Source organism: Trichogramma pretiosum, unplaced genomic scaffold, assembly GCF_000599845.2.
Source record: "Trichogramma pretiosum strain Unisexual culture from Peru unplaced genomic scaffold, Tpre_2.0 scaffold76, whole genome shotgun sequence".
NCBI classification, from domain to species: Eukaryota; Metazoa; Arthropoda; class Insecta; order Hymenoptera; family Trichogrammatidae; genus Trichogramma; species Trichogramma pretiosum.
The window spans coordinates 489811-517453 of record NW_019640848.1 but is presented as its reverse complement, the minus strand read 5'-3'; the positions used below and the strand labels follow the sequence as shown (position 1 = coordinate 517453).

At 37.1% G+C, this 27643-nt stretch overlaps 2 protein-coding genes across 8 annotated transcripts in view; one reads left to right on the top strand and one right to left on the bottom strand.

The window, feature by feature from the left end:
• LOC106651619 (protein bric-a-brac 1) overlaps positions 1-19514 on the top strand; it is a 144811-nt gene extending 125297 nt beyond the window's left edge. The window contains exons 2-6 of one of the 2 annotated variants that reach the window (XM_014370212.1): positions 8162-8219; positions 13311-13488; positions 13697-13782; positions 14515-14760; positions 14882-19514. In XM_014370212.1, coding sequence (XP_014225698.1) covers positions 8162-8219; positions 13311-13488; positions 13697-13782; positions 14515-14760; positions 14882-15594 — 1281 coding nt within the window. In that variant the 3' untranslated portion in view covers positions 15595-19514. Of the gene's footprint in view, positions 1-8161; positions 8220-13310; positions 13489-13696; positions 13783-14499; positions 14761-14881 lie in introns of both variants that reach the window. The other variant, XM_014370211.1, reaches the window with a different exon arrangement.
• A 2807-nt stretch (positions 19515-22321) lies between these two features.
• On the bottom strand, positions 22322-26590 carry LOC106651383 (nucleobindin-2-like). 6 transcript variants are annotated; one of them, XM_014369847.2, is made up of 11 exons: positions 26269-26590; positions 25202-25328; positions 25014-25130; positions 24720-24941; positions 24547-24643; positions 24412-24488; positions 24240-24342; positions 23991-24171; positions 23764-23920; positions 23488-23532; positions 22323-23341 (listed from the first exon to the last, which is right to left on the bottom strand). In XM_014369847.2, exons 2-11 carry the CDS (start codon positions 25322-25324, stop codon positions 22568-22570), a joined length of 1896 nt encoding a protein of 631 aa, XP_014225333.1. In that variant the 5' UTR covers positions 25325-25328; positions 26269-26590; the 3' UTR covers positions 22323-22567. The 6 variants fall into 6 exon arrangements, with proteins under 6 accessions (XP_014225337.1, XP_014225333.1, XP_014225332.1 ...); XM_014369846.2 differs by lacking the exon at positions 26269-26590 and adding an exon at positions 25806-26154; XM_014369848.2 differs by lacking the exon at positions 26269-26590 and adding an exon at positions 25745-25792.
• Between the last annotated feature and the right edge of the window lie 1053 nt (positions 26591-27643).

Below are 27643 nucleotides of genomic sequence, written 5' to 3'. Positions count from 1 at the left end.
GCATCCGTCTCGCTTGTATACATATATAATACGTATGAGTGCACGACTCGCTGCTGTGTTTATATGTGGATCATCGGCTTTGTGATACTCTCTTTCTCACTCTTTCTGAACCTGTTACGCAATTGAACACGTGTAAACCACCCGCTTTCGTACACATATTTTCTCTCGCTCTTGACATTTTTTTTTTATTAAAATAAATTTAATGAAACCAGCACAATTGACATACTCCTCTCTCTCTCTCTCTCTCACACACACTTTCTGTCACTCCCTCTCACTGCTGATTAACTTGCTAGCGTGGGCGCGTATTTATATTTATGCACATGTACTTGATACGCACGCGATTATATACGTGTAGGCGCGCGATTCGTTAAGTGATAATGACGAACCGATAACACAAAGCGCAAACATACGAGCGCGTCGCAGTTCGCTGTGTAAACTGAAAATAATTCGATCCTTGTGCTCTCCTGCTCGTTGATCGCCGGCAATGCCCATAAATTTATGTCCATGTATTCGTCTGTTTATGTATTTTAATAATTCAATCTAATCAACATAAATTGAATTCATGAAATGGCAAAAAATTATGACCAAAACTTTTGAAATGATTAACTTTTAAAAGTAGTATTTATTCTTTTACAATACATCAAATCTTACAAAAAATTTAAAAACTTATAAAAGTGCAACTTAAAATTATATCATATTCACAAATATTTATAATATTTACAGTAATATTTACAAAAGTATACAGCACTTCATTAGCTGAGTGTATAATTTTTCTCCAATGTTTCATCGTTGTGGCTATAAGGCAAATTACTTGCAGTACACTGTAAATAAAAGGACAATATTAAAATTAATAACTCTATTGTTATATAAATTAAAAATTTAAAAAGTTTAAAATTTAAATGCTGCAAATACGAAAATCTGCGAATAAATAGGAATGTGTTACATAATACATTTAAACCGTAACTTCTTTTGAGAGCCGCTATTTTTCACATAAAAGGTGTAAAATATCTTCAAAACTTTACTAAAACAATAACTACAACGTGAACATTCTGCAACCCCGCGAATAAAAACACGAATACGGGGGCTCAGAGTACATTTTCACAAGCCACGAATAGTCGAAATCGCGAATACCGAACACGCCCACCCTTGCGAATTCCTGTACCTTTATTTCGATCTCGTGTATTCAAATACAATAAAGTTCCTCTGCGGTACTGCATATGATTTTTATGATCTCCAAAATGCTGCTTTGCAATGACAAAAAAGGATTGCTCCGTCAAAAGAACATCGATTCGTCAGATAGTCTTTTCAAACCACGTGGTTGTACGTAATAATCTTATATATTTGTTCAGTCAACGATTTTTTTACCCAGGAGGTAAATTACGTATAGTACATTGCATCTATGAATAAATATGCAATGTTCACATTAATCAGTGTAATATTACAATGGAAATTAAAAGTTTAAATAATTCAAAAACGTACCATTTGATTAACTTTGATCATGTGTACTCAAGTATAATTAGCCTTTCTTGTATAGGTACTTTAATTGTTCGTAGCCTTCCAAATACTGCTTGGCAATGACAAAAAAGAATTGCTCCGTCAAAAGAACATCAAATTGCGTCAGCTAGTCTTTCCAGGCCACACGCCTTTGCACAGTCGAGGATTTTTAGTATCCAAGACGTAAATTATGAGTTATTGTAGTACACTGTATCTATAAATAAAAGTAAAAAATTCAAATAAATACTGTAATTATTACTCTGATACTTGATAAATTAAAGAATTTAAATGTAGAAAAAAAATTTACCGTCATTTCGATCTTGTGTATTCAAATAGAGTAAGCCTCCCCTGTGGTGCATCATATATTTTTCATGGCATCCAAAATGCTTACATAGAAGGGCAAAAAATACTTGACCCGTCAAAAAAGCATCAGAGCCTGCCGAGTGGGCTTGACCAACTCTGATGATACCGAGTTCGCCTGCTAGTCTTTGCAGGCCCCGAGCCCGTATGGGCCGATCTTGTATCATTACTTTGAGATCGTAAAGCCGTGGAAAAACATGTCCAACCTCCTCAATAAAGCCCCTAGACGAACTTGGCCACCGTCTCGGGTATACCATGCACAAAATATACGCAAGGTCAAAATTTCCGTAAAACAAGACCCACGTGATATCTTGTGCCAAAAGCAAGCCTGACCTAGCCAGCAATTGGGCGAATTTCATATGCTCTATACCCTTATGGGTCAATTGCTTTATATCTAATCCATGTTCTACTAAAAAATTGATTGAATTGGAATCATTGAGATCTTTACTTGGATCAAAAAGGAAGTTGAATTGCCAGGTGTTCACACCTATAGGCCTACTTCCGTCCTCTCGGAAAAACGAAAATGCCAGTTGGATGCATTTTGTTCTCGGCACTGTATTATTCACGTACGACCATTCAGCTTCTGGAGCATTGCCATGCCAAAATGGCTTCTTCTCCAACGCCCCAGGAAACTCGGTATCAATCGCGATCACTTTGTAATGTTTCGCGACTTGCATCATATTGCCGAATTCCACGATGAGGTTATCCGCGAAAACATTACACAAACTTGTTAGATTCATTGTTTTAATTGAAGAGCAATTGCACACACAATATTTCACTTAAAAAACTTCGCTTGCGACTGTAGTCACACGAGGTCGAACACAGAACTGAACAGAAATTTCTAAGTGTCTCAACGAAAACCAAGCTTAGAATACCAAGAGGTGGGAGACGTACTCTATCATGAAAAAAATCTTCTATTCCAAAAAGAGAGAAAGAGATAGAAATAAAAAGAGATATAAAGAGCATATAGAATAGAGTCGTACCTTTCACCAATTTCCTAATTTCAAAAATTCCCCCACTTTAAAGTTTGTGTGTGTGTGTGTGTGTGCGTTGTACTGTGTAGCGAAGCAGAGCACATGTCATAGAAACACGCGGCAGCTTAAATGAAATACATAATCGAATCGTACGAAAATCAGTAGATCAATCAATATGTAAAAGGCTTTACAATGCGAATTCGATAATAGGAAAAATCGGATAATATAAGTATTATTTTCACTGATGCGTACCAATGGCAAATTTGTATATAAGTATTGCATTGCAGGAAGTATTAAACGAATTCAGATCAAAAAATCGATTTTTTATATGACTGGTTATTTTTCTAGAACACGTTAGCACCATTCATTGAGTTTATTGACCTCAAAAAAGATTTTTTAAAATTGTAAAGAATGAAAATGGTTTTTAAATCGTTTCAAATCAATCTTTGTTGAGGACTGAACGATACCGTCACGCCACGTAGTGGCGAAATTCTGTACTAGCGCACTAGGGCAATTTTGACGAAATAACATGGGAAATTCGATAAATGTACAAAATAATAAATGTTGCACAATGAATTTTGTACATTTATCATTTTTAATTGAAAGTACATACCTAAATATGAATTTAGAAATTTTAATCCTATTAAAAAGTTGATAAATAAGTGTTGATAAACAATATTTAATGTCAAATATCCGAGTGCCGCACAGCGCGGCATTATTTAGTCGAATCGTTAAATTTGTAACTCGCTGTAAAAGTATCTCTTTCCGATGATGAGCTCAGATATTCCGAAATTTTCCGCTTTATCCGGGAAAATTGAGTTTAAAGTTTTTCCGTCGATTTTCCCGGATAAAGCGGAAAATTTCGGAATATCTGAGCTCATCATCGGAAAGCTGAGGCAATTTCCCATCGAAATAATGCGTTACATTTTTCTTCTGGGTGCATTTAGATACTTTTACAGCGAGTTACAAATTTAACGATTCGACTAAATAATGCCGCGCTGTGCGGCACTCGGATATTTGACATTAAATATTGTTTATCAACACTTATTTATCAACTTTTTAATAGGATTAAAATTTCTAAATTCATATTTAGGTATGTACTTTCAATTAAAAATGATAAATGTACAAAATTCATTGTGCAACATTTATTATTTTGTACATTTATCGAATTTCCCATGTTATTTCGTCAAAATTGCCCTAGTGCGCTAGTACAGAATTTCGCCACTACGTGGCGTGACGGTATCGTTCAGTCCTCATCACTTTCATTGAGCAGCTGTTTGGTAGTCGCAATAAGCTACTAGTGCTGCCCCTACTTTTCAAAGTCATCAACTAATTTTGTAAACACAAAACATGTAGGCAGAATGCAAGCATCCATGCTGTTAAACCATCAGAAGCAAAAGATATAACCAATATTTTATACATAATATACTGAATTTATGTGATGAAAAATTTCAAAAGTTGTTAATATTGAATTTCAACACAGTGTGAAAGAAATTAAGGGCTTTAGATCTGAGTTATAGCTGTGTTGAGTCCAGTTGTAATGTGATAATATTTTTTTAAGTATTTTATAAAAAGTACATACATCTTCAGTTACAAAGTTTAAAGTTCATTAGTATTCTTTGTTTAGGATATTCATAACAATCAATAAAATATATTGTGAACAATAAAAGTTGTAGGATAAAACATTTTAGTTGGTGATTTTGTCTTACATGTTAGTAGCGGCAGCAACTATAAATACTTTTTGACTGAAATATGCAATTAGAACATTAAAAAAAATGAAAACCTATAGGTTTAATGCAATAAAAATTAAAAACATTACAATATGTATGTATAATAAGTAGTACTAAAATTTATCAAAGTTAAATTGTTATTTGAGCCATATTCAAATCTCTGTCAAAATTTAATATCAAAACTTACCATTATTACTCTCAATGTATCATTTGACATACTTGAAAACATTTAAAAATAAAAATATGTTAGAACATCATTTGTGCACTAATGTGATTGTGTAGTATAAGTATTGGATAAAATATACCTAGTTAAATATCTTAAAAAGTTCAATTTTTCACATTTTCTCTTAGTATACGCATAGGTTCTCAATTAGATACATATTTAACATTGTCTTAGACAAACTGAAATCTTCTTGAAACAAATGGACTGTGTTTTTTAGAATTGAAATTAAACTTGCCATATAAATATTAAGCCAACAGTTGTGAAAAAAGTACAAAATGAGAAAATTAAAATTCATGACTTTAAACGCATATTTTGAAATAAATATGAAGGCCTAAAGTAGTAATATAATCTATGAAGAGAACATTTTTGAAATGATTTTAGATTGTACCAGATCTTAAATGTTGGGAACTTATCTGAAACCCATACATTTACTAAAAAAATAGCTTCATCTTGTACATAAGTTAAAAGGAAAGGTTTTAGACATATGTAGCACTTTTAAAGTGCAATTGGCAACAAAAAGTTTGGTAACAATGATTTTTCAGGACATAGAGAAATTGGTGAAAATAAGTGGGAGTGTACAATTAAAAATATACAAAATATTTTGTATTGTGTATCATCATTGTGATAACTAACTTTTGTACCAATACATTTGCTAGTAATAACTAATCTAAGACTGTGTATATCAGTGTATGAATACTAGAACGAAGGTTGTAATTAATAGAAACATGTTTTACTATTCTTACGTTATGATCGCCTCGATCGCTATGATGAATTGTATTAAATCTAAGAAGCTAATAGGAGAGAAAAAGTGCGCGCATAAGATAATTAAAATTATAAAAGTCATTTTACGTTCGATGCCATTTTTTGTTTCAATGACCGAGCGAAGGTTAGCCGTCGACTTTTTATTTGCGCAAAAAAAGAAGTAAATAACGTTCATATACGCGCGGTGAAAAAGAACTCTCGCAGTCTGCAGAAATATTCCAACGAGCCTAGCTCTCGATATAATAATATAATATCGTACGAATCCCATCTCATCAAGCTAATTCGATTAAACATCTGTATTTCTCTATGGCAGTGGCTGCAGTATCCGAAACGTTTCAGCCTGCTGCACCCTTTTTCTCTTTCTCTCTGTGTTTGTGTCTGTGTGCCTTGCCGCCGCTGCAGCCAGTGCGACGTTAATTTAGACGAATTTCATTAGACAAACGAACTTTGCTAATCCAGAGTAATCTGATTAGAAATTTGCCGGGACTCGCGCGCGCATCTCTCGGTGTAGCTGCACGTATATGTATATATCTGTACACCCCCGCGCTCAACTAAAATCCCGCTATAGTCTGAAGAGGAGCAGAGCTAGACACCTCTTTTACTCTTTGCTACTCTCTATCTCCCTCTCTCTCTCTCTCGAATCTTCTTCGTTGCGATGCAAATATTTGCAGAAATTAGCTTCGTCACGGAAAATTCAAGATCTATATCCCGTGAAATGTACAACGCAAAGCGCGAAATTTGTTTTTCTTCTGTGCGTACATACGCACACACGTACACACTTGCACACGTGCGCGCCAACTACTCGTCTTATAGGTGTGCACTTACATACATGAAAAAAAAACGTATGAAAAGTATACAGGTTACCATTTGTCGCGCGGCAGCTATTTTCCCCATGCCTGAATAAGTAAGTAGCGAGCGACAATGACGCTCGGTGCGATGCATTATTTATCGTATATAAAAATACGTGAAACAAAAAAAGGCGAGCATGTGTCACATAGGCAGCCGAACGAAACAATACGTAATAAGGGCTTGGATATATATAAATGCACACGCGTGAGAGAATGGGAGAGAGAGAGAGAGAGAGAGAGAGAGAGAGAGAGAGAGAGAGAGATATGGCAGAGTGCTTATTTACTGCCCTCGGAGATAAAAGAAGTTCGATTTCTCTTATTACAATGCGATTCGATTCTCCTTCTGCCGATACATTAATATATCATGTACTTGGCACACGACAAAGGCGCATACACCCGGGCATGATTGACACTCACAGCCATGTATTTATATAATAAATTATTTTAAGAAGCCGCGAAGCAAATTTTCTTACCTGACTCGCATGGTTCTTCGCCCGAACGAGAGAGCCATAATTAAGCTCCAGGTATAAATTCGCTGCTTTTCTCGAGCGCTAATTGTAAACCTATTATACATCAAACCTTAAGTTAGTGCAGTATGGCAAGCGTTTAAAGAAACAGCGTGACAGCTAACTGGCGTAATTCACCTGCTAAGCTCTCGATATTCACAGCTCTTTAATCCCGTATGTGCTTGGAAAAATCTACTTATGCATGTATGTGCAAAAGTGATTTAATCAGCGGTAATGTTACACCGCATCTCGAGAGCAGTGATTTTCCCTCAAATCGTCACATTGATTATTCCCACATTGCAGAATTAATGTCGTCGTCGTCGTCGTCGTCGTCGTCGTCGTTAGAGTCGTTGTAGTCAACGAAATTTTTCTATGAATAATATCATGGGCAGTAAGAGGTCAATGCAGGTATGAAGTATATAAGGATTAACGGTATAGTGAACGCGTGCGTATATCTACTCGAAATAGGAGGAAACAATTAGAGGACTGTTGGTGCAAGTGCGATTGTCCGTCTGGTTTGCTCTATAACTGCAACTGCTACGGCTGCTGCTGCTACTGTTTTGTATGATGCATGCGCGACTAATGGATACTACGCAGGAGTTACAGTTCGAGCCGGCCATCTATATTATAAGACTGTGCTTTTGCCGAATCACAAGAGAGTTTTGAATTAAATATAGGCGCGCCTTCAATTTGTCCTGTTCAGTTGTACCCATGTATACTGTATATGCGCACCGCTCCAGCGGCATTAAATCTTTTAAGACTGGCCGTACGTTATTAGTCCCTTTAATTAATCTTTTGACCTCCGTATACGACTACTGCGCTGCTGCAGCAGCAATAGCAGCTCGATATGAAAGAGTAAGGAAGCCACGTGTACGAGCCCTTAAAAATTAATTCTAAAAGTCCGAGAAATTTAGCAAGTTCCGAGATATGGGTGCTAGCGATACGCATTCGTAAACGAAATGAAGCAACTTGCCGTGTGTCTTTCGACTTGTATATACGCAAGCGAGGCGTTTTGCATCATATTAGTAAAGTTACCAGAGGCTTTCAATTCCTTCCGCAGTGATATGCGCCCTGCTCGGCTCATCATCCTTAGATACATAATATCTTACCCTCGTGCTCGTCTCGCCTACTACGTATATACGCGCACTTGCTTCACGTATATAGATATGTAATATATAGTATACTTGTATGCATATACGAGCTCATGTAAGACCGAGAACTGAAATAATAATTGTTTGTTTCTCTTTCTCTATGTGTGTTTCAGGCCAAGTTGCTGGAATCGTCCCACGCCTGGCTCGGAGCATCTACCTCTAGTATAGCAGGTGAGTGTCTTTCCAAAGTTTATTAATTATACTTACTCGTTTTCTATATATATGTACGCGCGTGCTTATACGTCGGTGCACTTGTGCGATAAGCAGCTGTGTTCGAGCCGCTGTGCCCCAAGCCCCGAAGCGGCAACTTTTGCTTTACTTTTATACCGCGCGCACAACAAAAAGAAACATTTAAGGCCGCCATTATTGCCATGGGCAATTATCGGGCTTTTTAGCTGAGAGTGGCGGGTCAGACTTGCAGGACGCGATCGAGGCCGTGATCCAGCAAAAGATGCGATTCACCCGGGTGTCGAGTAAGTACGGCGTACCCAAGGGTACGCTCAGCATCCTCGGCAAGTCGCGACGCATGCTGGTGGTCGAAGAGGCCGGTCTCTAGCCTCTGCTCTAGTTCTGCTGCAACGTCGCGTACAGCGTGTACAATCGGCGCACGAAATGCCCCCTCGAGGCCGTGCTGGACTGCGTGGAAAAGCACCTGGCTCCGAGACGGAAGGTCCCGGGCCCAAGCTCGTTGGTACTCTGCTGTGCTTTCGATGGTGGTGGGCGTTTTGTAAGAAGCACGGCATCGTTTCACTCTATTACAACGGCGATCGGGAGGAGGACGATTGATCGAATAATTGTGCAGCGCGGCCGAATAAACGAGATTACGTTACGCGAGCGCGCACGCATATTTCGAATAATTTTACATCAAACGCTAATATACACTCACGTAACTCGACGCGTGCACATCCTGCCGTCACCGCCGCCGCCACCACCGCTTCGACGCGCGTAAATATGTGCATCTATGTGTGTACGTGCGACACACATATGCGCGAGCTTTAATGACTCGTTAAATATTATACGCGTGCTACGAAATTATACATGGATTTTTTGTGTATGTACGTGTGTATTTACGTGTGCTCGCGAGCGCGAGCCACTGCCTGAGCGAGATCGTAACGCGATGCATAATAATTCTCGAAACAAGTTCAGCTGCAGCGCGAGTATTAATTCTACAATATAATTATAAATTATTCCTAATTGTACATGACGTGCCAATGTTTTACGTAACACGTGCCAATGTTTTATTCTCGACGCGAGTATTAATATAAAGCTTGCAATCGCTCCGCGGATATTTTATTTTTAAGCACTTTAAAATTAATTAATTTTATATTAAATGCAGCCCGTGTAATAATGTAATCGATAATTCGCCAAGGAGCGCATGCCTTTGTATATTAATTGTCTGTATGTGTATGTGTATGTGGCAGCAAACGATCATCACATCGAAAGGTTGAATGTTACTCGCGGTATAAACCGAAGGAACAATCGTCGCGCCCCGCCTGGAACGCTCATTTCCGGCACAGACCTAACGCGTAATCCGAGCAGAATTCGTATGATCGCTCGTTGGCTTTTTTCCTCTCACTCTGTCACTGCTGCTGCTGCTGCTCTCTTCGAGGCGCGAGCAGTGCAATCATCTCTCGCGCACATGTGCTCGTGCTCGAGTTCGTGGCTGCAGCCGCAGCAGCAGCAAAGCTTCCTGCTTCCTCGATCTCGCGAATTTCTATATGTACACGTGAAATAGTGTAGCGCGCAGCGCACACATATAGGAAACTCCGTGTGGCAGCAGCGAGATCTAAGCAGTCAGTCGGCAGACGTCGAGAGAACGTTTAGCTGCTAATTTAAATTAAACTAGAGCAATGCCATTCCACTTGCGGAGCGCGTCTCCGGATGCTAGCAAGTAGCTCTACACACTATTACTCGAGCTCTTTCTCTTATAGCTTTGCCGCCGATAAGCTCGTGCGTATATTTAGGCTATATTTTTATCCTTGCGCGACTGAATTATGCAGATTTCAATTAACTGCGACTCGCGCCCCCATCTCGCGGCTCCACAATACATCTACACTTTTACGTGCAAAAATATTTATGAATTCCCGTGTATATAATGCGCCCGCGTGCAACAATCGATGTGCGAGCTCTCGCGTACGTGCGCATAAGCGGTAGATGGGGCACAACTCGTATTTCGATCAACAAGTTGTTTTCGCGCGTCACGATTGTACGCGGCCACCTCTATGCGTTTACGCGCTTTTATATATATATTATATGCTGCTATGTGCCGATGACGGCGGATTTTCGCTCGTCCACGCTACATCGCGTTGCTCACATGCTCGATCCGCTGCAGCGCCATTAAAATTCTACTTAAAATTATTAGCTCGATTACGTTGCTGCTGCATATATAATAATATGTGCGCGCGTGCCTCGATTAAGCACTTCTATCGATTTCTCGAATCGATGAGAAAAAAAATAACAGAGACAAAAACGATGATGAATTACCCGCGAGTCTGTGCGCTTTGTGTGTGCGCTCGCGAGCCGCACATATATATGCAACATTTTTAAACGCTGTTACGTCGGGGCTTTTGTGCTGTACGTTGACTTGTTCGTGGTTGCAGTCGTCGCTTTAAACGTTGCGGGACGCCTCCACGGGCGCATATTCGTCATTTTTCTGTAACTATTTTTGAATTGTAGCAGCGGATATGGCTCGTTTTGGTAAATGATACATCAACTATACACACATTTGTTGGTACATTATTCGTATATTTGTAAGAGAGATAAGGTCGGAGAGCTATTAATTTACGTCACGCTTGGCTTATATAAATGAATTTTAATACATAATAATAATTAGACGAACAATGGAACGTGTAGCAGCTCGTTTATATACATAAAACAGATGTGAATAGTTTGTAATATCGATGAAAATCTTCCACAGATTACTTCTATGTTATGTAATTATTGAAATAACAATGGAATACTATATTATATATGTATATGCGTGTGTACAGCGCACGAGCGTAATGTAAATTGAAATTTAAATATTTTTACGCGCAATATTATGAATATTATATATTCGCTCTTGTGTGCGTCATTCCAAGAAAACGTCTCGCTCTGTTATATATGCACGCATTATTAAATATTACAGTTGTATTGATATTACATGGTGTATATATATATATCTGCATGCACGCGTCGGTATAAGTATGTGTATGTGTGCAATGAAAAAAAACCTGGCGAGCTGGCTTGCTGACTTGCGCACGGCAAGGTGACTTTTTTTTATTTCTTCAAATAAATCGATGTTGCAGTTTCACTTTACATATTATATATGCACAAAGACCTGCGCGCGCGAGTTAAAGTATTGACTTACCACCTTGTGCGCATGTAAGAGTACGTGTGACGCTTCGACGTTTTTCTTTCATTATTATTATAAAAAAATACGCGATCTGTTTTGCCTGTACTACACATCGATTAAAATATTTCATCCAATTCTACTTTTTTTTATTCTGCCGCAACGATGTAGTCGTTCGCGATGTTAAATGTAGCTTGTACATATAGAGATCGGAGGCTCTCTTGCGCTCGAGTCCGCGAGTATTAATGATAAGTTTCAAAAGCCTAAAACAGTTATTATTTATATACATGCGATCGGCATAGCTACTTTACAATATACATATTATACACGCGCATAAAGTACATGCTCAACTGCAACTACATCTTTACGAGATGATAGTTATTATTATTTTCATTCGCGATAATCAAGAGCGCGTGGATATATGCTACATGTGTGTACGATGTAACATCGACTGCTTGAGTTTCACCGCGAGACTCGCGCGCTGCATCGGTGTTTGTATGTGTGTGTATGTGTCCGAGCGTGCATGTCTGTAGCGTATAGTATGTGTGTATGCGAGCGCACTACGCACGCGTCTTTTCCAATTAATTGTATTAATCATAAAATTGGAGGAGGCCTAATTACACTTAATAACTTAACCGTTAAATAATTGCTGTGTGAATCGAGGCCGTCGATATATAGATATATTTATTTTTCCACAATATAAATATAAATATTACAAGACTAGCTCCAGTGATATCCAATTGATCTACTGATATTCAAAGAGATTTACCTATAAGACTGCGAAAACTTTGGCATTTGTAGTAAATATATTTTAATGATATGTTAAGGTTAGGCTATCGAATTTTTATAAGCTTGCATATCGACAAATGTTCTTATAGACACATGTACCCCATGAGTGAAATGCCGCGAGTTATTTATGTTTTTTCATGTCTTTTATTTTATTTACATGGTAATTTCACCACATTACTTAGTCTTCTTATTTTTTATACACGTGCCTTTATTTTTTACGACTATACATTGAACAAAAAAAACTGACGATACCTTTATTGTCAGAAAAGTATATAAAGTTTTGTTAATTTTTTATTTCCTTTACTCTGAAAAACCCAATGAATGAACAATGGCGTAGGTAGTACAGAATGCCACAGACCATAAGTATATTATGCTTGTATATTTTAATCATTATTTTGAAATTATTTAGCACTTGGACGTAGGTGTTGTTATATATTCGTTTAAAAAATGCATATGCATACGGCTTGTAATAAGTACAAAGAATCATTTAGAGAACGTAGTGTTGCGTATATAGGCGAGTCCAATAGCGACAGTCTCATTGAAATGTTTTTCTGCACATTGAAATAATAAAAAAAAGCGTCTCTTCATTCTATACGGGCCTGCGGTAATTGTTCCAATAATTTTTCATTTTCAAAAAAATTTTGTTTTTTCTTCTTATTTTACAGTGATCCAACCATCCAAAATGTACAACTTGTATAATGAAAAGTAATGTAATTTTAAATATTATTTTTGCATCCAACAGAAGCAATTTATCCGAGAATATAAAGTTATACGATGAATAGTATACATATACAGCCAATGAAATATTAAGAGTCTGCAAAGTAATGAAAGAACGAAATTTCAACGAGAGAAATTGAGATTTTTTTTCATTATTTTGTCGAGTAAAAGCCATTTAATATTTTAAAGCCCGTACGATTTGATTATTATTTAAAGAATTTCAACGGTTCAAGCTGTGAATTTAGTAGAATTCGAAATACTTGCTAGATTCTTACTCGAGCGTACAATTGATAGTCTTAATAATGAAAATTCCCTGACCCGATTATTACGTTTGTTATATACAATAGACATCTCATTAAGATATGGCACCTTTGAGAAAACATGACTAATGGATTTTGCCCGTTTCGGGGGCTCTGTTCCAGCAGACAGTTACCAGTACCAGTTGCAGTCGATGTGGCAAAAGTGCTGGAATACCAATCAAAGTCTCGTGCACAATCTGCGCTTTCGCGAGCGAGGCCCGCTCAAGTCCTGGCGCCCGGAAACGATGGCCGAGGCAATTTTCAGCGTGCTGAAGGAGGGACTCTCGCTCAGCCAGGCGGCCAGGTTAGTAGTGCTCGGGGACTTGAATTTTTTAAACGCTATTTTCGTATGCGCAAAGGCCTCGAAAGCTCGCGAGGTGTTTAATAATAATCACACAAGAGAGTAAGCGGAGAGAGTGAGCGAGAGAGAGAGAGAAAGAGAAAGAGACGTAAAGTAAGAATAAAAAAAGGCCATAATAATGAAGCGAGTATTGTTGTGTTTATGTTTGCAGGAAATACGATATTCCATACCCGACGTTCGTACTTTATGCGAATCGAGTTCACAACATGCTCGGGCCAAGCGCTGATGGTGGAGCGGGTAAGTGTAATTCAAAACCAAAGTATTATACAGTAGTCATTATTATTGAACGCCAGTTTTGCCTCGAAGAAAAATAGAAAAAGGGCGGCTCGCGCGGACGGATTGCGATAAATGAGAAGAAAATTTTAATACTTTTTTATAAATATAGTCGCAGGTTCTTGGACCTTATGCACCGATTCGAGTTTGCTCGTTCTCCTTTTCATTTCTTTCCTTTTTTTTATTTTTATTTTATAAAAAGACTTCTTAAAACTCTTAAAACTCTTCTTAAAACTCTTTTAAATTTTTCTCCGCTATATCGGTGATAAACAAAAAAAAAGGAATATCGTATTCTCATTACGCGTGCGTCGTTAAAAACAATAATAAAATGCGCGTCTTTTTTTACACCTACATTTCGAATATTAAAATATTATAATGCATCGAGTCCAGTATATCGAATACGCATATATAGCTATACGCGCGACTGAATCACGTCGTATAATGCGAGAGCGGAAAGTTGAAACCCGCGTCATTTTTTCCAATAATACGGACGACGTGGCTCGTTACATTTCGCGTTAAAAGTAAGAAAAAGTAACGATAACGAAACAATAGCCCTATGGCGAGCGCGCGTCGATGCGTCGGAGAAGTAGCAATAAATATAGTTTGTACAAAAGTAGCATTAGTTCGCAAAACACAAGTGACACAACTGAGTAGACGAAGACTGATGGAAGCATAATTAAGATTGTATGATTGCAGACCTACGGCCAAAAGGTCGAGGTAGGCCACAGAGGATTTTGCTCGGCATCTGGCCGGACGAGCACATCCGCGGCGTGATTCGCGCGGTGGTCTTCCGCGACGGCCACTCGCCCCATCACATGGTCAAGGAGGAGCAGCAGCCCATGTATCCGGCGGCGCTTGCGAATTACGCCGGCGCCTGCAACGGACCCGAGGGAGCGGTTAGTCCCTCGGCAGCCGCCGCCGCGGTCGCAGCCGTCGCTCAAGGTACGTACCCTGTATAATCCTCCGCTCTTCCCTCCCGCCAAAACCGCAAATATTCGCCATCGAGAATCTTGATTAACGATCGTTCGACGACTCGTGCGTCGTCTCGTGCTCCTTGTTGCAGGTTTGAGACATCAGATGTGCAGTATGGTGGCTGCGGCCCACTCTCAGCACGACATACTCTCGGCGACGAATCTCTCGACGAGTCTGTCGTCGAACCTCCAGGCGGCCATGCAGCAGGCCAGTCAGCAGCAAGCGGCGGTAGCTCAACAGCATCAAGCGGCCCAAGTGGCCCAGCAGCAGGCCGCCCAACAGCACCAGCTTCACCAGCAACTACAGCAGCAGCAGCAACAGCAGCAACAGCAACAACAGCAACAACAGCAACAACAACAGCAGCAACAGTCGCAGTCTCAATCGCACCATCACCTGCATCACAACAACAGCGGCAATTCGGCTTTGGGAAGCGGAAGTATGTTGCCACCGAGTGCGACACCGACCCCCGCGTCTCACGGTAATTCGCCATTGAATCTCGGTCTGGGCAGTCCTGGCTCGGGTGGACCTCCGGAATCGCCACTCGAGTCGCCTCTGGCGTCGCCGCTGGGCGCCCTGATGGAGGGAGCCGCGGCCCACCTGACGTCGAGCGTCGAGGTAGGCATCGGCGTCAGCGGCATGGCAGCCGCATACAAACCGTCGTCGCGCAGCTTCGTCAGTCCGCGACCCGAGCCGCTTTTCCAGGAGGATCTGTCGGAGCTTGTGAAAAGCTCGCACGCGGCCCTCAAGGAGAAGGACAAGATCGCCGTCAAACTCGAGCCCCTGGCCGATTCTCGGTGCGAATAGTAGGCAAGGTACGGTGGAGTTGCAAGTCTGCAACAACAGCAGCAACAGCAAGAGCAGCAACTCCACCAATTGCAGCAGCAGCAGCAGCAGCAGTCGATGCAACAACAACAACAGCAGCAGCAGCAGCAGCAGCTTCTTCCAGGCAATTCAGCACAGATGCCGCACTCTAGCCACGACGGTCTCGACTATCGAAAGCTCACCTTGCCCGAGCGTCTCTTCAACATTTAAGAAAAGTCAGAGTCGTGCAATCCAGAACCTAACGTAAGATGGAACTTCTCGTTTATTTTATGTCGCAAGCCGCTCGAGCGTCTGCGTCTCTGTACATAGTAATAAATATTTAATTACGTGTAGTCGATTTGTATGTGATGTAATAATGAAAATAGCCTGTAAGAGCTATAGTATAGATGTATACATAAACGCGCCTAGGGTACGAAGAAAAGAGAGAAGAGGCTTCAGCAATCAAAAAAACAAGTGACAGAGATGAAACTGATCCACATTTAATTTATATTATATTATTATTATGTGAACAAGGAAATAACGATACTGATGATAAAGTACGTATATACATATGATAATTATAAACGATACTGGATCGCGGCGATGCATGTGTAGCAGTCGAGTGTGCGCGCGGACTCCTTCCTTTTAATCGAAAAAGCGGCCTCGGTGATTCACGCCGGGTCTGCAATGCGATATTAATTATATATTTCCAATTAAATTTATATCATATTTACGATAGGTATCTCGTAGAAAAAATAAATGTAGTGACATACACACCACCCACACTCAAATGAAAAAAAAGTAAAAGTAAGTCCCTTCATTTTCTCGGGTATCAACGTGTATACGTGTCGAGCTACATAGCTACGTTTATTAAATTATACGATTTAAATGCCGCACTATTATCGTATTTATCGTATGTACGCGTGTGCATACTCAAAAAAATCGAATGAGCAGATGAACGATGAATGAGTTGCGTCTCTTCTCATAGTAAAAATATATATATGAAATTAATATTAGTGTGGGGGGATACGTAATTGTACGTGAAACTTTTGATTTTGTAACTGGTAAGAAAAAAATAAAAAAAATAAAACAGTGGCGGGACGTTCAACAAGTGCAAGTACTATATTACAATTATACATATTATAAATAAAACAAAAACATATAAATATTGAAAATATTATATAAATATATTATATACATATTACAAAATATATATATTATTTATACGTAAACGCATAGGCAATTACCATATACGTTATAAAGCCAAATGTATATTAGTCGGTAAGGGGTCGCAAGCATAAAATACGTTCAAACACGTAGAAACGAGTGTGAACGCGCGATCGTTCCGTTAAAGAAAAATAAATCTTATTTCTGTGGACATACGACGGCAACGCACTCGTTAACGATCTAGCAGTCGAATTACACATACTTTGTAGAAATACGTGAAAGACGCGAGCCAACATTTACACATTCATGGATCACACATTCATCATAATAGACCCGAAAATTCAATAAGCCAGATAGAGCAGCGTCATTTTTCCACAGCTTGACGGAACGGTATCTTTATACGATGGTGCAATATAATATAATATTATATAGTAATCTCGGAAATGACACGTATGTTACAGAACTCATCGAGTCGCTCTCTTTTCTTAGCATGAAAAAAACATAATATCGCATGAACAATTTGCAAACGATATCTCAATATACATAAATACATAGTTCTCTCATTTCTCATCAGATCTCAATTAATAAAAAATAAAAATACATGTATACATGCCGGATTCGACAACATTCCTTCTTCGAATAGTCTTTTTCGCTCCCTAAAGTTACTTTTCCGCGATGTAACATAATTTACTTATGCTTGCGAGGGATGGCGAGCAAATATGTATGAAACAATTTCATCTGGCATGATCAACAAGCGAAGTTATTGCTCTTTCATAAACATGAGTATACGGGGTGATTGTGACCAAAAGTAGATTTTAAATAATTATCGTAACTCGATATGCTCCATGAAAGCTTATTTTTGTGAATTTATAAATTAAAAAAAAGATCGAATCATACATAAAAGTGAAAATTACACGAAATTGTTTCTTAAGGGCAAGTCGAAAAAAGATTATCGCGTGTACGAACTTTTTGAAATGATACTGCGAAAAATAAATTTTTCTTGTGCATGTGAGCAGTGATAGGAAGAATATTAAGCAAACACGTTATTAAGTATTGCCTTCCTGCCATATTTGGGGTATGCCAAGTATAAAAATTATAAGGTTTAGGAATAACTAAAAAATATTAAAATTAAAGCCTGTGTGCAAATGAGTTACAGCATGAATGTGATAATCGAGTAGGTAGATTTTTGAGACACAATCCAAGTAGGAATAGGTAAACTTCATGAAAGTTCGAATGTAAAAAAAGACACAAGAGGCGACGAGCATGGAGGTGCTTCTTTTTTGGCAGAGTCAAACTATTTTTCAAAATTTAGTAAATAAAAACCGCGTGGCTTTGAGAAACAAAAAATGCACAGTGATAACAAAATTTTCGGTTTAGAACTTTATGATTAAAAAAACACACGAGGCCTTCGCCAGCTCAGAAAACAAAAAATTAAAAAAATTCAGTAAACAAAACTACTTAAAATCGCATTTACGAGTTTAGATCATTGATAAGCTTTGTAATTGTGAAACGGAGAATCCAAAATGAAAACATTCGAAGTGGCCTTCGTGAGTGTCGCAAAAGCTAAAAGCCCTTAAAAATGTGTATAGTCGTCGCGTTTTACGAGATTTTTTTTCCAAACGATACATGTTCTCCATGTTTTTCGGAACTTTGCAAAATACATGATAATTAGAAAATCGTGATTACATTTTTGAATAACTAATACAAGGCGCTGGCTGAAAAAGGATGCATTTTATGATTCTGAAAAAGTATTACGATTATTAACTTTCTTGAACTATACAAATAATATTCTTGATACAACACATTTTGCACGTCAAAATTTGAACCTTATTACAAGTATTCGCAATTGAGTTATCGACAGAGAAATCAATTCTAGTCAAATCTTTCGTGTTTAGGAGCGAAATTTTTTAATTAAATTGTATTTCATTTGTATACTTATTCTATTATCTTCCGAAAAATTTATAAAAAAATGTCAATGGTCTTGGCTTGAAAAGTATTTAGAATAAAAAGTGAGATTCTGGGACTGTCTTTGGAAATATTTTAAAAATGTACAGCTATACTTGATAAAAAGAAAAACTAGCTATTTTTACTTTTAAAAATATTCGAGTTGCTAAAATGTATCTAATCTCAAAAAAAAAGGATACGATATAAAGTTTAGGCATAATATGTGTTCAAAAACAAAATGTTATAAAAAAACCAAATCTAAAGTGAGTTTAAAATGTTTGTAGCGGTTAGCAAGTCATAGTGTGTATCTAAATTAGAAAAAAATGAACTGTTTCGTCTTAAAGGAAAGCGATGAACTGTATAAAAAAATGACGTGAAAAAGTAGAAAGTGCCTTCCTACCAAAAAAAACTAAGAAAAGAGTCTCGTAGATCGTGACCACTTGTAAAATGATGGAAGTCAAAATTTTTACATTAGTGTGTGCTGTTGTGATCATTTGCAATCGCGTTGGATTTACGCGAATTTTAAAATTTTTCAAATATTCAGTGAATCCGTGAAACGGAAGAATATTAAATGTCATTGCAAAGTATCGATTGAATGAAACGTGTATGAATGCTGTACTGAATAACAATAGTCAAAATGACAAAATTTCATTTTTGGACAAAAACTCACATCGGTACTACCCTAAATGGCATGTCTTTTTTAAACGATTTTCGACTTATTTTCCGTTAACTTCTTGTATAGTAAAAAATATTAAATAAGCGATAAAGAAAAAATGTAGCAGGAAGAACGAGGTAAAAATTTGAAGAAAATAAATTTTACGAAAAAAGGCAAGTGGGCACTTTAAAAAAAGAGCAAATTTCTTATTAGCGTTTTTTATATTAAGATACCTAACTGTGAAAAAAAAAAGAAAAAACACCTTATCTATGTTAAATACTTAAAATGCAAGTGAAAAAATATATAATGCGCTATTATATTGAGGATAGAGAGTAAAAAATTATATAAATAAATATATAGAAGCTATGTATATTATATAGGAACCGATAAATTGAATCTTATATATATTATTATACAAAAAAGAGAAATACTGCTGGGTACGTGTATTTGGAGAAACAAAAAATTAAAAAATATTCGTTCGTCTTAGGAGCTTTATGTACAAAAAACACGAGAAAAGAACTGATTTGGATTTAAGGTTGTCGCTATTTTTCGTGATATAAAATACCAGCAGTGTGAAAAAGAAAATTTAGAAAATTATTCTCGCCTGACACTTGATCATCAAACTTAAATCATTATAATTTTAGTCTTTCATACGTGTGAATCACTAAGTGTACGTAAAGTGGATTTTCTACGTGTGTCATTGTCTCCAATGTACGATTTTTTTTTAATCTATCTGTAAAAGATGCGAGTCCCATTAAAAATAGATGTAATGTTGTGTTAATATTTGTTTAAGCGCCGATTGAATGTTTTTTCACGTCCATCGTGAATAATTTGGTGCATATGAATCAAATATTTTTTTTACGCTACGAAAGAAATGAAAGGATGAAAATAGAAAAAAGTATGATCGAGAAAAAATATAGTAAAATTATTGAATTTAATTTTTGATTTTAGTCCGTTTTCATACATATAATGTATAGGAAACAAAAATGTGTATGTAATTTTTTGTTACTTTATTTCTACCTACGATGTGTGACTTAGCCATCGATATTACATGTATAATATCATTTCTCACGAAGTAATAATTGAATAAAAAGAAAACCTGTAAACGATATCAAAATTTATTGTAATGTTGGTGAAGTCGAAGTACTTCCTTAATCGTTCATAATCGCACACATTCGCACGATTGCGTTCGAGACTATACATTGTATACTATAATATAAATGAATATATATGTACGTATTATTATATTAACAATTATGTCTTGTAAATAGTCGTGTTTAATCAATTTTGTCGATACATATGTTGTTTGTTGAAGGAACAAACAGGATGTTTTATTATTAATTTATTTTAATATGAAATAGAAAATAATCGGCAGTGAGGGTGACGATCGCTGAATTTTGCATACAGAAAAAATGTGGAGGGCCTCATTTATCTCACATTTTTCTAGTATATTACTCCATTGTAATTATTATAAATATACATATATCCCGTAGGCGTATTTAACATTATTTCGACATTGTACAATTTTATCCTCGTGGGCTGTGCTTCTCTTTGCGTTTTTGAGTGAAGGGAAGCGTAGTGCATTTTTTTCACGTCAACTTGGAAAATAAGATTGCGAAAAAAGTTATTCGGCGCTACTTAAAAGACTGTTTTTACGATAAGAATTTTTATTACTATCTGCAGTTACTGCGAACAGTTTTTCTCAAGTATTTTTTAAGCCAAATAATTTTTTTCCTGTATAAAGTTTAAAGATTATTTTTATCGATTCGCATTTGAATCTCAAAACTGGCGTATGAAGTAATAAATTTTAGACAAAGAAAAAACAGGTCTGAGTTTCTGCGTATAAAACTTGAATTTTGAATTGTATACATTATACGTCGTAATTATTTATACATGAATTTCTCTTTTATAATCTGCGAAAATAAAACAATTTTATGTTGTTATATAAATATGGTGGTGTAAAAGTGTCAATTATGAAACTATAAGTCCAAAGACCCACGTTTCTAGAAATATTCTATTTGAAAAACTGTGTTCCTGTTTTTCTGTTGACGATCAAGATTCCTCGATATTATTTTATTTTTGTAGTAATTTTCACAATACCGTAAAAGAGTATGTAAATTCTCTTTTTTTAGATAGACCAATTTGTTATTTATTATTGAACATTATAAGTAAGCATCGTCATCGAGGCTTAGAATAAGGAAACAGTAAAAACAAAAATGTAACTGAAACACATAAACATACACATACATGAAAACGATTTTTTGATTCTGTCGACGATAAAAATCAGAATATGTAGGGTACGGCTGGAATGATACGCGTTACGAAAGATTCAAAATGTATAAAAAAGTAAAAAATAATAGTTACAAACACTATGTAAAGTGGATGTTTTTCATTTTATAAAAAAAAATATTGTTCGTTTGATTTCATTGTACCGGATATAGCTGTTAAGGTGACGTTTATCGAAAAAAATTATGCTATACATAAAAATACACCCTATATATAATATGGAGTAAGCGTTATTTACCCTACCTACCGAGGAACAAACAGAATCACGCAATCATACATTTAAGTTGCTACTTGGCACGTATACCTAAGTAATATACTAATAACGTAAACAATATGCAATAATAATAAATATAAAAAAATAAAAATTACTCTTGTCATTTTTTGAACTCATATGCCCCATTGTCCTTAAAGCTATTTAGGGTATTAACCATGAACATGCCAGTTATCAATTTTTTTTTATTTTGAAAAGAACACTGAAAATTTTACAAGTAAAATAAAATTTGATGAGATAAACAAATAAAAGATCGAATTTCAATTTTGTTTAAAATCTGTTATCTTTTAATTTCAATTCATAAATACATAAAGAAATAAATTTGATGCGATTCATAATTATAATTTTTTTAAATTATTAACAGGATCTGCAACATCAATTTTTAAAACTGAAAATAATTTGAACTGCAGAAATTTAAATTTTAAAATGCTTTTTTTCCTATCAAGTTTGTTTTTGTACATTGACTTTTGAAATGTTTATATTATTTTTGCAGAATATATTAACACAAGTAATAGACATATAACTTCACACAAAATAAATAACAAATAAGAATAATTGAATTATCACTATGTTTCATCACTCATAAATTATTTAACATTGTCTAGATTAATGGGGTCAGTCATTTATTTCACTCAAATTTACACTGAAAATCACTAAGCATGCCCATGAGCTGCATTAATTGAAGCTATTTGTTCTTTATGTTCATGTGGAACTTGATTTTGAGTATTTTGCTGGGGTGTGTTAACTACTGGAATTTGAGCATCTGCCGCTTGTTGACCTTGATTCGTATTACTATTTCCTTGAGCTGGCTGATTAGCTGTTGGAATGTTTTGTTGATGGTTTTGATTCATACTTGGCACATTTTGTTGTTGATGTTGCTGTGGTACTTGTCCAGCAGGTACTTGTTGGTTAGTTGGAGGATAATTTTGATGTTGATTCACATCATTTGAGATGGGAGCTTGATAAACTTGATTTGGATGTAGCTGCTGCTGCTGTTGTTGCTGTGGCGGCATTTGGTTTATATATTGACCTTGCTGAGGTTGGGCTTGTTGATATTGGCCTTGCTGTGGTTGGGCTTGTTGATATTGGCCTTGCTGAGGTTGGGCCTGTTGATATTGAACTTGCTGAGGATGAACTTGTTGATATTGAGCTTGTTGAGGTGGTATTTGCTGGTACTGGCCTTGCTGATATTGCCCTTGTTGTGGCGGTGCTTGTTGATACTGAACGTGTTGTTGTGGTACTTGTTGAAACTGGCCTTGTTGATGTTGATTTGGATCATAATGCATTTGTTGAGGTGGCACTTGGTTTGCATATTGTCCTTGTTGTGGATTGTGTTGTTGTTGCTGTTGAGGAACTTGGTTGTGTTGATACTGAGCTTGCTGTTGAGCATTATTGTGATGTGGTATCTCGTTAGGATGTGTTGGGAACTGAAATCAATAATAAATAATATTACAAACAGGGTTGAAAATTATGGTTCAAATAAAGCTTCAAAGATTCAAACAAGCGGACAAAATAAAAGACTTTAGAATTTTCTAAACAAAAACAAGAAACAAGAAAATCTACATATTTTTACCTGTTCATGTCCATTCTGAGGATGACCTCCAGCATGCTGTTCCGACTAGCAAAAAACAATGTACAAGCAAATCGTTAATTGCTCTAAATACTAACCAATACTTTTCACAAAATTTCTATTAGCATGCAAATGTATACATAAGAACTACTACACATAACTCAAAGTAAAAAAAAAATAAACAGAAATAAAGTACTATCAATTTTGAAATGAAACACAAGAACATTAACATACTACAAAAACAATAATTTTTCAACCAACATTTAAATTCTTTCTTACCATTCCTTTAGCGATAGCACGCTCAATTTCTCTTGCTTTTTGGGTTTTGTATGTTTCATACTCCTGTTCTGAATAAAGTTGTTGCTCATCTAATGTTTCCCAACCTGAATCTTGCTCAAATTCAGCTTTTTTTGATTCATTTATGAACTCATCATAACTGAAAGTATTAAGCCCATGTAAGCCATTAATTAATACAATTATTCAAGTAATTAAATTGATTATGTTACCTGATAAATCCATCTTTATTCAAGTCAGCTTCTTTTATGACATGTTCTCTCATTCTCTCTAATTCTTCTGCCCTTTCAACAAGATCATCTTCAGGGTGACCCTGAGCGTACAATTTATCTAATTCTTTTACAAACAAAGCTTTTAATTCAACCTGGTCCCAAACACCATTTCCATCCAAGTCTGAAAACAATTCGTTTAAATAAAACTGAAAAGCATTATATTACTAAAGAGAATATTTTATAATTTACCATGAAGATAAAAGAATGCTTTTGGATCAAATTCTTGATCTTCCATGTGATCTTGTTTTTCCCAAACTTCTTCATACTGCTTTTTACTGCCAGGATGATGTAACTGAAAATGATTCATAAAGATAACAAAAAGATAGTAAAAATATTTAATATAAAAATTGTCTATGCATACAGGCTCGTGTTCTTTATGTTTTTTCTCTAATTCATGGAGTTCTTGTTCATATTTTTTTTTCTCTTCTTCTTGCATTGCTAAAAAAAAGAATCAATAAAATTTTGAACTTTTAATAACAATAAAACAATTTCTTACTTTTCATTTTCTCCTCTTGTTCATATTTTTTGTTCATTTCATACTCTTTGAATTGCTCTTTACGTTTTTTATCAGCTTCATCCAAATCTTTTGTAGTCTTTTAAAAATAAATTAATAAAACATTACAAGACCAATTATTAAAAATAATACAGTAAATTATGAAATTAATATACCTTAGCAATTAGTTTTTTCAAATCATCAATTTCAAAAGTATGAGGATTTTGATGATCCAAATGTTCAGGAATTTTCAAATGGTCTCTGTTAATTCCATTTTGTAATTCATATTCTTGAGTAGCCAAGTGCCTAAGTCTTTCAAGTTCAGTCCTTTTGAGTTCATCCAATTTGTTTCTGACATGATGATTCACAAATTCAAGCTCATGAGCTATTTTTCCAGTCTGCAATAGGAATGTACTTTAAGCAAATTAAATCAATAGATTACTGATATTGATTTAAAATTGTTAACTTACACGAATATCAGTCTCATTGGCCTTTTCTAGTTTAGACCGGAAATCAGGATCACTTTCAAGAGCTTGTACTACCTCTTGCAGATACCTGTGATATTCCATTATATCACCAATGTCTTGCTGTGTTTGAAAACATTTACTTTATAAACAATTTCAAAAGATTGGGATAAATGCCAGGTAAAAATACTTACAACTTCAGCCTCGTCGACTTCATTTTTATGTTCTTCTTCTTTCTTTTTTTCTGGTTGAACTGGAGGTGCAACCGAATTTTGCACAATTAATATTGATATCAATAATATAAAAAGGCTCTTCATTGTTCTGTAAATTTTTAATTTATGAGTAATTAATAAGGCAAGTTTATAATTTGAAAAATATTTTGAAAGAAAACAAAATACGTGTAAGAATAATGTTAAACTTGAATGAGGTTACAACATCTGTTAGAATGACAGATCTAAATAAGTTGCACTGATAAAAGATCCAGCTATGTACTGTAAACACAAACACAACTATGACAGATGAAAATGATGCCTACCCACTATTTTGATGCTCACTGCAACGAGCGCAGCTCAAAAGAAAGTCAAAATTCACGGAAGAAAGTTGCCGAGCGAACGCGAGCGTTACAATGGGAATCGTGACATATCGTGACACAGATTAAAAAAAAAACAGAAGATAAACCAGCTCACAGGGATTAGGCGTTATCTACGGAAAGAAGTGACTGTTGTTTGGATACCTACACGATTAGCGCTACACACCGTAAGCGTGTAAAAATAATAATTCATGCAAGCGGCTACTTACTACTCGGTGACGCTCGGCAGCGAGTGATATTGCACTGTGATAATATCGGAGTCGGACTGCGCGCAAGGTGCAGCCACGTTTTTAATTGCAGGAAAAACGTTGATCAGCGCATTTGTTTAAAAGAAAAATTTACAAGCGCTTATGTGCACAAGTGCAAACGACACCAAGACGTCGTCGAGCTCACAATTAAATAGCACTGCAAAAACATGTATGTACAAACACACGTATCCCCTACTTCGAGGCTCCGGAGTGGTTACACGGGTCGAGCGCGAGAAAGAGGGAGCGAGAGATTGTCGTAAGAGTGAAGTGAAAGAGAGAGATGGTAGGCGCAGCGAGTGCAAAGATGAATAAAAAAGGTACACGTAAGCTCGGCTCGCTCGCGAACATGTTATTACAACTCGGCAACGCGTCCGCTCGGCAGATAGAGTCGGCTCGCATTGCGAGTTTCATTGTATTTACAAACCTTGTGGTGTTCGCGCTGGCTTGATTATCAGTCGTGCAGGCGCTTATTTAGTCGGTTAAACGAGCGCGTCGTCGTCGGTCTTTAAACATTGCAATTCTCACATGGGGGGCACGACGCAGGTAAATGTGTGTGCGCACGTTAGATATCAGACGTAAGCGACCTTGCGGCGACTCATGACTCTCTCGGACGTATCATGGCTACACAGTAGCTAGCTAACACGTCCTGCTGCACGGCTACTGCTGCTGCTGCAGTCTGCACACGAGATTGTAGCAGCAGTCGCAGTCCAATGCCGCAGTGGTGTGTGCGCGCGTCATAACCTTTCACTCTCGCTGCATATGCGCTTGCACAGTAGTACAGTAGCAGCAGTATAGTCTTAAGGTATTTTTGATTTTTCCATTGCGCGAAGCGTGCCGACAACGCCGTACGTACGTCAGACTCCGCATTGACGCGTTGTTGTGCTACCGACAGCAGCTGCTGGTGACGCGCGTACGGCTTTTGCACCTGCGCTCGTCTGCAATCGTTGTTTCGGCTGTTTACAGAGGGCAGCACTGCTCGCGCTCACACCGTTCGATGCTCCTTATCTCGATACGAGACGGATTAGGCGGCGGCTAAATCACGTATCCTTCGTATTTTAAACTCCTTTTTTTCCGCGAGCTTTCAAGTGGCAAGCTGGTCCACGATTAGCAATAAAATTCACTGAGAGGTGATGAAATGAATAAATTTCAAGTTTTTTGTCAAAGCCAAAACCGGTGGGTTTTATTCGAACGATAATAAGTTGTTGTAAAAAGTCGGAATTATCCGGCTTTGAAAGAAAGCCGCATCCATTTGCCTATATATATGATCCAACTCGAATTTCGAAAATCGATCGTCGACGCTTTTTGTCGATGCGTGTAATTCCGAGAACAGCGCCGAAGCACTCGATCACCAGCTGTCATTGACATGTGCTCGTCCACATAGTATACACGAGAGAGGCGGTGTGCCTAATTAATTCACCCATCCGATTCGTTTCACGAATAGACGCAATAATTGCTCGTGGGCGGCAATGCTCGACTTCCTCGTTTGGAAGACCAGTCAAAAAAGCGCTTATTAAGACGCAGTCAGCGCGAGAGAAAGAGAGTCGCAACGGCAAGAATCGTTTCTCTCTCTTTCTCGGTTAAATGTAGATGTTTGAATGCAGCTCCGCGCTAAGGCGGACGGAAGCAGCTTGCCAACGAAACTCGTTAAGTCGAGAATCGTCGTGTCACCGAGAGCGCGCGTGCGTTCGCCACAAGGCAGAGCCCTTGAGCGCCACGCGGGAGGCGCTAAGCGATCTTTGCAGTCGATTAAAGGAAGAAATATCGAGCCGTATAGCCGATTGCAGCCGCGCGCGGGGCTC

Bases quoted from the DNA above. Each gene is read 5' to 3' on its own strand.
- LOC106651383 (XM_014369847.2), bottom strand. From the start codon at position 25,324: ATGAAGAGCCTTTTTATATTATTGATATCAATATTAATTGTGCAAAAT. The intron at 24,942-25,013 runs GTAAGTTAACAA...TTCCTATTGCAG, and splicing joins CCAATGAGACTGATATTCGT to ACTGGAAAAATAGCTCATGA. The intron at 24,172-24,239 runs GTAAATTATAAA...AATTGTTTTCAG, and splicing joins AGCATTCTTTTATCTTCATG to ACTTGGATGGAAATGGTGTT.